The sequence below is a fragment of the Ruditapes philippinarum genome, unplaced genomic scaffold, assembly GCF_026571515.1.
Source record: "Ruditapes philippinarum isolate M1 unplaced genomic scaffold, ASM2657151v2 ctg13239_1_1_1_1, whole genome shotgun sequence".
Lineage (NCBI taxonomy): Eukaryota > Metazoa > Mollusca > Bivalvia > Venerida > Veneridae > Ruditapes > Ruditapes philippinarum.
In genome coordinates, this window is record NW_026865334.1 from 1,886 (window position 1) to 14,934 (window position 13,049).

General features: G+C 30.9%; 1 protein-coding gene across 1 annotated transcript; it reads left to right on the forward strand.

Moving 5' to 3' along the window:
* Positions 1 to 8,716: 8,716 nt before the first annotated feature.
* LOC132728672 (uncharacterized) lies at positions 8,717 to 12,254 on the forward strand. The gene is made up of 3 exons (XM_060714351.1): positions 8,717 to 9,315; positions 9,755 to 9,913; positions 11,775 to 12,254. Exons 1-3 carry the CDS (start codon positions 8,749 to 8,751, stop codon positions 12,138 to 12,140), a joined length of 1,092 nt encoding a protein of 363 aa, XP_060570334.1. The 5' UTR covers positions 8,717 to 8,748; the 3' UTR covers positions 12,141 to 12,254.
* Positions 12,255 to 13,049: the final 795 nt, after the last annotated feature.

Genomic DNA, 13,049 nt, shown 5'->3' on the forward strand with positions numbered 1-13,049 from the left:
ACCCCATAAATCATCCAATCACCTCATGTATAAATTGACTCATACGGTTTTCCCTGCACTTTTTTCAGCCAATCGCTAGCCGTGTTACAATACGTTACCCTGACCTAGAAACAAAGATGGCCGCGAATTTACGGTAGTCGCGAAATAAGGGGAATTGATGATATCTGTGATTACTTGGTAAACACTGCACTGTTGTACAGCGTTCACCGGAAATAGCCCCAGAACAACGAAAACGAAAGTAAAAATGTTTTTGTCGGGTTCACTTATTTCTGAATCATAACTTAATCGATTTTTCCAAATTAAACGGTTTGTGAAAATTTTGGACTTGTGAGAGGCTATAAATGACCCCAGAATGATCATAAGGTAACGTGTAACCAACGCTGAAAAGCATTTGACTCTATCTCAATCCATTGAGAAGTTGCAGCACTTTGAAATCAATTATGATGGAAAAAATCGAGGCAAAATAGTGATTTTTTTCAATTTTGAGATGTCCCCTCGTTGCCATGGTAACAGAAAATTTAAGCCTGAGCATGTTGTTGCAAGGGCAATGGTCCAGTCAACATTTGTGCCAAGTTTGATTAGTGTTGAAGCAGCTTTTATAGTATTATAGCAATTTGAACTTGTAACGGGAGACTTTTCAATGAAAACAGCCATTTTTCACAAAATGCTCATGAAGTAATGGGTTAATGAAAAAAATCAAAAAAATCTACAAAACAACAATTTTTCTTCAAATTTATATGACAGGCCATGTTTAAACATGGAAAAACGCGATTACGGGTAATTTCAAGTATTTTCATCATTTTCTGTTAACCCATTACTTCATATACACGCCTTTTAACGCCTTTTTCACCCCCCCCCCCTTTTTAACAAAATGCTCATGAAGTAATGGGTTAAGTATGAAAAGAAACGAACGATCACTTCTTGCCCAGTTAAGATGCGGCATTTTGCCATTACGCGTTGAGACAGGACGTTACATTGGTGAACGTGTTGAAGATAGACTCAGTACCGATCAGTGTATTGAAAACGAAGAACATTTTGTAGTAAAGTGCTCATTTTATAGACATATACGTTCTGAATACTTTGGTGAACTATTTGATACAAACGATTTTAACTCAAAGACTGATTCAGAAAAATTAGTTTATTTGATAAATAACAAATCTAGAACTCTTGCTAAATACATTGTCAAATCATCCTTGTACAGACGTGAAAGCATTTACAGATAAACTTATAGCTTATAGTTATAGCTACGATTTTTTACAAATGAATTTGTTAATATATTTACTTATGACTTTATGTAAATATCTCATGTTTATTGAAGGTGAGTTATAGGCTCATTGGGCCGGGTGTATGTTATATGTTGTATTATTTGAATTTGTAAAATATGTTTACACATGTCACTATAATAAATAAATTACTTACTTACTTACTTACTTATATTATTTATAAAATTAAACCATGTCAGTGGAAAATCCATAATTGTTAAAATTACTGTTTGTGGCGAAGCAAATCAGAATAAAGATATCTGCATTGATGTATTCAATCATAAATTATATCTATAAACAGAGCATGAATAACAGAAAATGGCCGTACTGTGAACATTTATTTGTAACATAAATTAAACAAAATATTAGACAAGTTAAACTAAATGACTAAAGACCTAGAATACAATTTAAAGATCACTAACATGAATAATAAAATATGAATCAAATAAGACAACGTACTTTTTTATTGTTTAATGTTGGTCGTTTTGTTTTAACATGTTCTGCACTTATTTTGGTGAAAACTGTCCTTTTTTAGATAACATTGTTTATGCTGATATTTTTCATATGGTTCTTGACTCATATAAAACCTGGTTCAAGACGTTGTTAACATTCATTTGCTAATTATACCTGTCTAAGAAAAGTATAGGTTTTGACATATTATGCGACAATTCTAGCGGTATTATCGTATATGTGATTAGAATATAAGCTTTGGACATTGCATGATACGTTATATCAGGAGCATTTGGAGTAAAACAAATGTAATCTATACTGTTTACTGGTATATCATAACATTATTTACGAAACTGTATTAGATAGTCTAGTTTATTTCATTTCGGCAAAAGGAATAATGAAATGTAATCGTTTAGCTTGTTTCATTTCGGCCAAAGGTGCAGACAAAATCGACACAAAGGCTCATACTTAACAATATATCTTTAAACGAAAAGTACGAAGTATTAGTGACACAACATACAAACGGTTGTCATAAATTCGATGTACTTCTATACATGTTATTGCTTATATATTTTTTTTCTTAATTTTATTACCGGCTGAATAACTGAATGTTTTTTGTACACAGTATGTATTACTGTAATTGATCACGTTAACACTTGCTTGTGCTGAATTTTTATCAAGCCCAAAAGGTGTTATCTAATCAAGCGCTTAAAGCACTATACTCTGTTAATTCTCTATTTGAATCAATTTCCCTTAATGTCACAGAAAAAATCAAAATTTTTGATAGCATGGTTTTACCGATTCTTACATATAGTTCAGAGGTATGGGGTTTTCATAAGGCACCAAACATCGAAAAGGTACATTTGAAATTTTTAAAACAAGTTCTTGGTGTACGTCAGCAAACTACAACATCAGCGGTTCTTGGTGACTTTGGACGATTTCCATTATTAGTTCTGCGAAAAGTCAGAATTGTTAAGTTACTTGTACAGAATTATGAAAATCCCCAAACTCTCTTTATACAAGTTGGTATTTTTAAAAGATGCAAATGGTAATTTGTTAAATAGCTGGTCAAAAAAATGTTAAAAATATGTTGTCAGACTTAGGTTTTTCATATCTATGGAATAATGATAATATTTCACTTGTGCATGTTAATACTGTTATACAAAGAATTTATGATCAGCAGCTACAGCAATGGTGTGCCGAACTTAATACTTTCTCAAAGTTAGAAAGTTATAATTTGTTTAAAATTGAATTTACCCAAGAAAAATATTTAAGTTGTATTAATAATGTAAAACATCGTAAAATGCTATCAAGGTTTAGGTGCTCTTCGCACAAATTAGCTATTGAAGAGGGTAGACATAGAAATATTGAAAGAAACCAACGCCTCTGTACAAAATGCAATATGAAACAAATTGAAACTGAATATCACTTCTTATTAGTATGTCCATATTATAACGACTTAAGGAAAACATGTTTACCTAGATATTATTGCTCATGGCCTAATTTAAATAAATTCATATCAATAATGAAATGTACGAACAAAAATGTAATTGTTAACTTAGCAAAATTTGTTTATGCAGCAATTCAACTGAGAAATGAATCTACTTAATAAATTTGTTTGAAATAATGTACGCTGATAAATAACTATGTATATGTATAATTTATCATGTATGTATCTTACTTTTCTGTACTTTGTACCGCCAAAATGTTACTTGGCGATAAACATGTATATGTTTTTGCCAATAAATTATTTGACTTGACTTGACTTGCTGAAGTTCGCCCCTCGTAGTTTTTTTAAAACATTTGAATAATAATCAGGTACATTTGTTATTGTCTATTGGTCGATTAATTTATAATGCGATTTTTAATGTATCGTAATTATTCTTTAATTTAAATCAACACCTCAATTTGCATTTAAATTGTTTATCAATTGTGTATGTTCAATTTCTAAGTTAATAATTGTTTGATGCAATTTTAATCAAACAAACGTTTCAGTTATATCGTCAATGTTTTATTTACAAGTATAAGCAAAGTGTAAATGTGATATCGGAATTAGTTTTCTTTCCTTTGATTCGTTTTACCTTTTCAATACTTTATATAAGCCTTATTATGCTCAAAACTGTTAACGCTTTAAATCTCATGTTACCTACTATATATTCTTTCAGAAATGCAATTTGAATAAAGATTGATTTCAATTTTAGAAAGAAAGCATTGCCAGTTAGAATAAAACTAATTTTATATTATTTTATAATATGTTTATATGACAATAAAATTGTTTTATTCACGCAATGTGAATGACTAACTTTGAAACCATTTTAATAATTAAAGTACTTGTAGCGAAGCAAATCAGAACTATGATATCTGTACCGGCGTGTTTACTCGTGTTATTTCTATAAATAAAATGTCCTCCTGTAATATATCATTAAAACTATTTCACAAATATTCTTTATGATGTCTTTGTAAATAGGGATATTCATGTGATAAAAAGCATTACAAATTACAATACAACTATTTTTATATTATTTCATAACATGTTAATATGATCATTAAATTGTTTTATTCACGTAATCTGAATGACTAACTTTGAAACCATTTTTATCATAAAAACTACTTGTAGGGAAGCAAATCAGAATTATGATATCTTTACCGACGTGTTTACTCATGTTATTTCTATAAATAAAGTTTGAATATCAAATTGGTTGTCAGCAGATCGACTACTATACGCAGATGAAGTAAAAAGATTAAAAAATGATAAAAAAATCAATTTGAACTGATCAATGTTGTAAAAACTAATTCACGCATATTTAATAGCAGACTTTAAAATTATAATATCTATAAAGTACTACTTGTAGTTAAGCAAAACAGAAATATGATATCTTCATTGATTAACGTGTTGGCTTGTATGTTTTATCTGTAAATAGAGAAGTCCAGACATGTTTGAACTTCAATGGTGTATAGTATAGAACAATGGCTCAAGGACAGTCAAAATGATATATTTAAAACCACACATAAAACAGAAGAAGCAATACAATATTTAACTATAGGTGTACGCGCGTAGTATATAAATTGTACCCCCTACACAAGGCCACTCTTTAACAAAATAAAATTTAAATATAAATGAAATTATTCCAAAAGACAAAAGTTAAATAGAAAATAAGTATATGTACTTATTTTTACAACAAGTTTTATCACATATGTAAATATATACATGTATATTATTAGTTACAAAGATTGTTGACATGTTATATGGCCCTATATAAACGGCTGTTTGTATCTATAACCCGAATCGCTAGGCGAAGTTTATATTGAAATAAGATTGAATATAAGATGAAATTTTATTTCATCGAGTGGGCTTTAAAAACAGTATTCTCACGAGTGGCGTAGCCACGAGTGAGAATACTGTTTTAAAAGTTCACGAGATGAAATAAAATTACATCTTACACAACAAACAGACAAATTTTCTTTTTATTTTATGCTTAAAAACAAGTTGAAACGAAATTTCCATAATTTTAACGTTAATATCAAAATCTGTTTCCCCCATTGAGAGCCCCATTTAGACAGAATTTCTCATTAAAAACAAGAAGTCTTGAGCTGAAAAATAAGTCCGCCAATCAAGGTTAAATGACGGTGATATTCATTCATTTAGTTAAAAAAATATAAATGATCGCTTGTTTTAATAATAAAAACAAACAATTCTTGTAGGAGAAAAAGTCCAACCATCCATCCATATTTCTGTTACTTACTGCGAATTTATATTAGACCTGGCTTTGTAAAATGTAAGCGGCAGCCATTTTTTAAAGTTGTGTATTTCATGGGAGGAAAATAATTGTGTAAGATTCAGAGGGATATAATTTGGATTTGTTAGCCATACACCTCCTTTTTAAAAGAAAGAGAACTTATTTGAGGATTGTAACAGACAAAAAATAAGTGTTGACAGAAGTGAAAACATTCAGAAAAGGAGCTAGGAAAATAGAAAACTTGGAAGCTTGCTAAAGAACGCTGGGTTGGTTTACTTATTCTACGAGTGATGGCTGTCAATGCTTTTCAATTTTTCATAAAGCATACGGCAGTTATTGCTCGTAGGATACTTTAATATGCCCAAATGTCATCAAGAGCAGTTTTGCATGGGGAAGGAATGTATTTTTCAGACTGCAAAAACAAAACAAAAAAATTTAGAGACGAAATTTGGTGATTGGAATTTGAATGAATAGAAGTAAGTTTTCTCTCTTTATTACTTTTGACATTTAAGTTATTTATCTATTTCAGCTTTGCTATTTCTTTTAACAGCCTAGCATTTGTCAGAATTGTCAGTAAAAATAAAATTGAGGTACCACATGGGGAAAATCTTAAAAAAGTAGTTTCGTCATTGAAAAAAGTGAAATTATATTTTGATAATTTTCACTGTGAAATTATCAAATATATAATTTACACGGATAAATCAGTAATCCACTGAAAAGCGTAAAATAAAGCACGAATCATTTTTTAGAGAAAAAAGTAAGATTTCTTCATGAATCGACAGTAGCCGTGTATATAAAACTTTATAAACGTCACGATTATCCAATGAAAAGCGACGTTACAAACATGCAGTATTTATGAATCAAAAGATCACTGAAATGTGTAACTTGTTGAAAGTTTATAAACGCGTCACAACTATAGCCCGGACATATTTCTGTCTGCTCATCATGCAACATATATTTATATATATTCTTAGGTAACTAGAAAAGTGCCGTAGGACAATTATGTCCCTCTTTGACCTGCCTGTCAGAGTGCCATAAATACAATTTATTTTGTGGACAACGATTTTACATTTAGCGTCATTCTGACCCTGCATCAAACATCAATGTAGATCATTTACTGGTCATGGCCATGGGAATGGCCCTACCTAATAAAATAAACTTGGACGTATTCCTTCAAAAGTAATCGTATGTGCATGGTTAACAGTTCGTTAGTACGTACATACTGATCAAAAGAATGGTCCCCACAAAAAAGCCATAACTTAGATAAATTATTATCTGATTTATGGGCCTTGGATAGTTACCACTTATGATCCTTAAGACATGTATCAAGTTTAAAGTTAATACCTTACGTAGTTGACAAGATTTATGTTACATGCACAATTTTAGCCAGGAATTTTCTAAGTTTTAAAAAATTCATATATATATATATAATGTAAACTGATTGGTTAATTATCTCATACCCGCGACTTAATTATCTCGTGTGCACGTCTTATTAATTCGTAGACACGACAAAGTATCTAGTGTGCACGACTTAGTTCTCGCGGCTTCGACATTGTATATCGTACCCAAGAATAAATTTATCGTGCACACAACTTAGTAACTTGTGGCCACGACAGTATCTCGTGCGTACGACTTTGTTACTCGTAGCTACAACATAGTATATCGTGCGCACGACTTAGTAACTCGTGACCACGAAAAAAATATCTTGTGCGCGCAAAAATAGATTAATACATACACACACAAATCACCTATGTGTCATCATTTTTCTGCCTTTATTGACAGCATTTATAAACTAAGGCATTTAAATTCTTTTATTTTTATCTTTTTAAATTAATAAAGCAGCGTTGTTTTATGAAAACAATTGCATTTATTTACAATTCAGAACCCGATTCATATAAAAAAAAAACCCTGAGCTTTTTATTCTTGACATATCTAAAGAAGATTGTGTTACAACTGTCAAGATTATTATTTATGCTCAGCACTAATACAATGTCACCTTGATTATGCATGTTCTTCTTGGTACCCGAGCCTGAACAAGTGTTTTAAAAATAAGCTTCAAATTTGTCAAAATAAAATTGTTAGATTTATACACGGTATGGGACCTAGAGATAGTGTCAATAATGTTATTTTTGCTAATATGTCTTTACTAAATGTAGAAAACAGAAATAAGCAATAACGTCTTAATCATGTTTTTAAAATTGTTAATAACCAGTGCCCTTCATATATGATAGAAAATTTTGTACCTGTTCGAGACATTCATTCTTATTCAACTCGGTCGAATCAGTACAATTTTAGGGTCCCAAGAAGTTATGGGAAAGATAATGTAACTTTTTTTCAAAAAGCAATTAATGATTGGAATTCCTTGCCAACATGCATCAAAAAAAATAATAAGATAGGAGATTTCAAAAGCTCTGTGAAGGCCCATTTATTAGAACAGTTAGGTTAGTAAATCAAAATTAAATCCACTAGTATGACTAGATATTGATCTCATTTTTATTGTTTTCCTTTTAGCAAAGTTAATGGAAATACTAAAGTTTGATATTTTACGTAAATGACATCTTCCAGTTTCCAAAGTTTTGTATTTTTCAATGTTTTTGTGTTTTATATTGTATATTATAGTAAGTATATATCCAAGGACCCCATTGGAAATAAGCCCTCGGGCTTTCATGGGCAACCCGAGGTTATTGCACACTACTCTATACATGTTTCCACTTACGTCCTTACATTTTATTAAACTAGTAAATTGATATCTAGTCATAGGAAAGAAAGAGTTTTAGATTTTGTTTTTAGTTATAATATTTTATTATTTAATGAGCCGTCTGTGATATTTATGTCTGACAAACTTTCGAAATATTTTATTACAATTGTGTCATCAGTTTTATATAATATGCTTAAGTGTTTGTTTTATGTATACATGTATGTGTGTTTTAACCTGAATAAATATCTATCTATCTATCTATCTATCTATCTATCTATCTATCTATCTATCTATCTATCTATCTATCTATCTATCTATCCATCCATCCATCCATCCATCCATCTATCTATCTATCTATCTATCTATCTATCTATCTATCTATCTATCTATCTATCTATCTATCTATCTATCTATCTATCTATCTTATCTATCTATCTATCTATCTATCTATCTATCTATCTATCTATCAAGAATATACTAAATAATCCCTCTTGAAATGTTATAACATAATCTATATTATTTTACATTTTTTCAGCTTTGGATCGGAGCTTACAAGACACTCACCAATGCTTTAAGTGGGAAATATAAAAGTTTGCTAGCAATGGCTTCATATAGCCCTAAACTGTTAGAAAAGAAATACAATAACTGGGTTAAAGCTCAGTTAGCTGTGTTGTTTACTAAAGAAGGAGTTGAACCTTTTGTTTGTAATGAAATGCAACAATTTCAATTGAAATGTCTGCATGCTATATGGTACTTAAATGGTTTATTTAGTGGGACTTGTTGTTCAAGTTGCTGCACGGAAAATGTTGTTTATTGCCGTACTGACAACATTTGTAAAGTTAAGCATGGGAAATGTACGTATCATCGAAATGTTGCGACAAAGTACAATTCTTCTGGCTGTCCTAACAAGATATGTCATAACTTCAAAACTGAAATACAAAATGCGCATAGATACAACGGTCCGTCGTACAAAAACAGTGATGGTACCCAGTGGTGCAGTAATTTCTGGGAAGTAGCAAAGTGCTTCATGCCCCCAGATGGATACAAAGAAAAGGCATCTGCATCAGAAACAGACTTTAATGGTATAATCAGCGTTATCCTTAATCACAAAGACTTCCAGGGAAAAGTACATGAAAACCTCAGTAATAAGACAAATTTATTTGAAGAGGTAAACAATATCTGGATACTATTTAATAATATATAGACTTATGTTTCGAACTTGGTAATAAAACAAAAGATTAATATACTTTAATGATTTAAGGAATGTAACACTACAGTATGATATCTATAATAAATTAAGATTTTATCATGCTTTCTTTGAATCATTCAGTAGCTGAGTAAGGATTGAATTTTTACTTTTACTTAACAGTTTGCTAGTTCATTACTTACTTAGTATAAAGCTAAATATTTGCTGAAAATATTATAGTTCTTTTAACTTTGAAAACGAATGTTTCTAAAATGACTGTATGACACAAATAATTATGTTTCATTAAAAGCGAACGAAAACGCTAATTCATTGCTGCATATTTTTATCATTTGATATAGCTTCTTACTCTTTAATCTTTTAGATAAAAAATAAATGAGAACTGTTATTCTATTTTGATCAGGCGAGAGTAATTGGAAGAAATGTGCGACATTCACCAAAACTTGAAATTGAAGATTCAGATCTCCAGAATTACTTTCAATTATTACAGAATCTACTTTCTGACCCCGCGTATTTAGGTACAAACACGCATGCGCAGAATGCTAAGCAGAAACTTATACAGGTGATTAAACTATTCTACGTTACACATTTCATTGTATGACCAGAACACAGTGCAAATTTGTGTTTAATCTACATAAAAGTGTTAAAATCTAATTGAATAATCTTTATAGAATTTTTGAACAAATCATGTTGTTTCATTGATGGAAAAATATTGTTTCCGTTAAGTTATGGTCTAGATCATTGTATTCTCAAGATCATTGTAATATAGAATGTTTGGAGGCTGTGGTTCGTAATAAATTGCTTCTGTATGCTGATGACTCAGGTATTTTAGTATCAGGTAAAGATATCCAGTATATTACCTCTCAGCTTACTGATGATCTCAGTAGTGTGAGTAAGTGGCTCACTGATAATTCTTGGAAAGACAGAGTCTATTTTATTTGCGTCTAAACCAAAACTTAGGTCATGTGATCAACTAAATATTGTATGTAATGATACTACAATAACATACACCAAATCTGTTAAATACTTAGGTGCTGACCTAGATCAATGTCTATCTGGTGAGTCTATAGCCAATCGGGTAATTAAAAAGGCAAAGCTAAACTTAAGTTTTTATATAGAAAAAGTTCATTTTTAAATAGGTATACTAAACAGCTTTTAGTTTCTTCATTAATACAATGTCATCTTGATTATGCGTGTGCCTCCTGGTACTTAGGGTTGAGTCAAAATCTAAAAAATAGACTTCAGGCCACACATAATAAGTTGGTAAGGTTTACACTTAATCTCAGTCCCCGTACTCATATAGGGAGGGCTCATTTTGAGGAAGTTGGTTGGTTACCAGTACATCTGAGGGTAAATTTCCTTATTCTTGGTCATGTACATAAGATATATAACAATAATGCACCTAGTTATTTAAATGAGCATTTTCAAATTGCAAATGAGGTACAATCTTACTCCACTCGATTTAGAGATAGTAACAGTTGTTCTAGTCCAAGAGTTAAGGGTTTCGGTAAGAAAACATTTGTATTTAATGGTTGTCAGGAATGGAACAGGTTACCAACACATCTTAGGTTCATAACAAGTCGTGATAATTTTAAAAAATCTCTTAAGGAACATTTTATGCAATCAATATCTGTTTAGTCATTTTAATCTAGTCATCTTACTTAGTTTTTATTTATATATTTTTTATGTTTAGTGCATATTTTAGTAGTACCTATTCATTGTCAAACATATCTGTCATAATTATGACTATAATACATGTGTGATAAATTGTGTGATGGAAATACTTATGTGCAATAATTGATATAAGAAATTGTGATTGAATAATTTATGTGCAATACTTCATAATTAGTAAATATTTTGCCTTTCTGGTGTCACATGATATTGTGCGTGAACATAATAAAGTTTTCCGGAACAAAATAGTTTCCTGTTATTGAATGTTGGCCGTTATGCAATGGCTCGTAAGGAAATACATGTATAAACATTTTTTTTTCACAAATGAAATCTTTTTTCAAAAGCCCTCGAGAGATGCAAAAAAGTCAGATTATTCAATTAAATAAACGACAATTATTGTTCTATGCTGAAGATTAAGGCAGTTATTACGGAGATTTTATACACACTAACATGGCATACTTGAAGATTTTGTTTGTTAACAAACCTGGTTATGCCCTGGTGACTATTTCCCGACACAGGAACAAGCACTGATTGTGTTTACTACAATAGGCAAAGTTTTGCTGTATACATTTTAAACTATCATAATTTTGATCAGCATGCAATTTACAAATTGGTGAAGACAAGCATTGCACACGTACTTGTTACAAATAAATACTATAGATAAATTATATCTTTGAAATGTACATATATTAAATTCTGATGTACTTGTATATTTATTGATATTGTATATTTTATGGTCTTTATAATTACAGTTAGAAAATGACACTCTTGTCATTGGTAAAGATGATATAAGAAAAGTACTAGACGATGTGGCAACAGCTATTCAAGACAAGATGAAGGCTGGATTAGATGATCAATATGACAAAATTAAACTAGATATGATTAGAAGAAAACACGAAGACCTTCTATCTCTCGAGTCTAAAACTTCCGAGGGTATGACACAAATACAAAATAAAACAGATGCTTCTGTGAAAATATTAAATGACACAATTCATAAACAAGGAGAAAAAGAACGAACAGACCTGGCTGAATTAGGAGAGACGTTACAAAAAGAACTGAAGACAGCAAGTAAAGCCGAGAAAGAAGAACAGTATATTGATTCTAAAAAACGTAAGTGATATAACATTTATTTTTGTTTATCATATGACATCATGGTTTCCATGTGATATAACTATAACGAATTCCTTTGTACTTAACACCTGATAAAATATAACCATTGAATACCATTGAATAGCACCACAAGTCATGATGTTCTAAAATCATCCATTCATTATTCTTGAGTCCATTTTGTATACCTTCAAGGCTCGTTTTCATTTTCTGAGTTCAAAATGTCCATATCAAAAACATACTGCACTCGAAGTGGTCGTATGTGTTATATGCATTTTTCTTATACTAAGACATCAGAATTGTTGATCTTAGGTGCCATCTTTGATTTGAGAAAAATGTGTAGCCTGACCGGGACTCGAACCAGGGACCCTCGGAATATCGTACCGCGGCTCTACCGACTGAGTTAGCCGGCCGCTTACACACTATCTCCCCTAATTAGTGAACAGTTCTGAACCATAACATACTCCCCCGCTATATTGAAATTTGTCCTCGAGTTTCTCGATCAGGGTTAGAGACCAATGTTAATGCAGTCATGGTCCCCCGTTGAGCGCCAAATATGACAGACTGAGAAAAATATGCAGCCTAATCGGGAGTCGGACTTGGGACAAGTGTTGGGTATCGAAATCAAAAATCACTATCGATAATCAGACCACATCATTATAGTGACCACATTTTGAGAATAAATAAACTCTTGTCTCAAAGATTAAAGTATGATTTGCTCTTTGAATTCAAAACAAACAGCACAAATACCTAATACCTCTTTGTGACAGTCAATTTTTATAATACAACTTAATGGCAGTCACTATTAGTACATGTACAAGTCAAAAGGTAAAATATTAATGAGTAGTATTATAGATCACTAATTTAACTACAGTAGATAATCATATATAGGTTTATAATGTAATGTTATTACACACTAT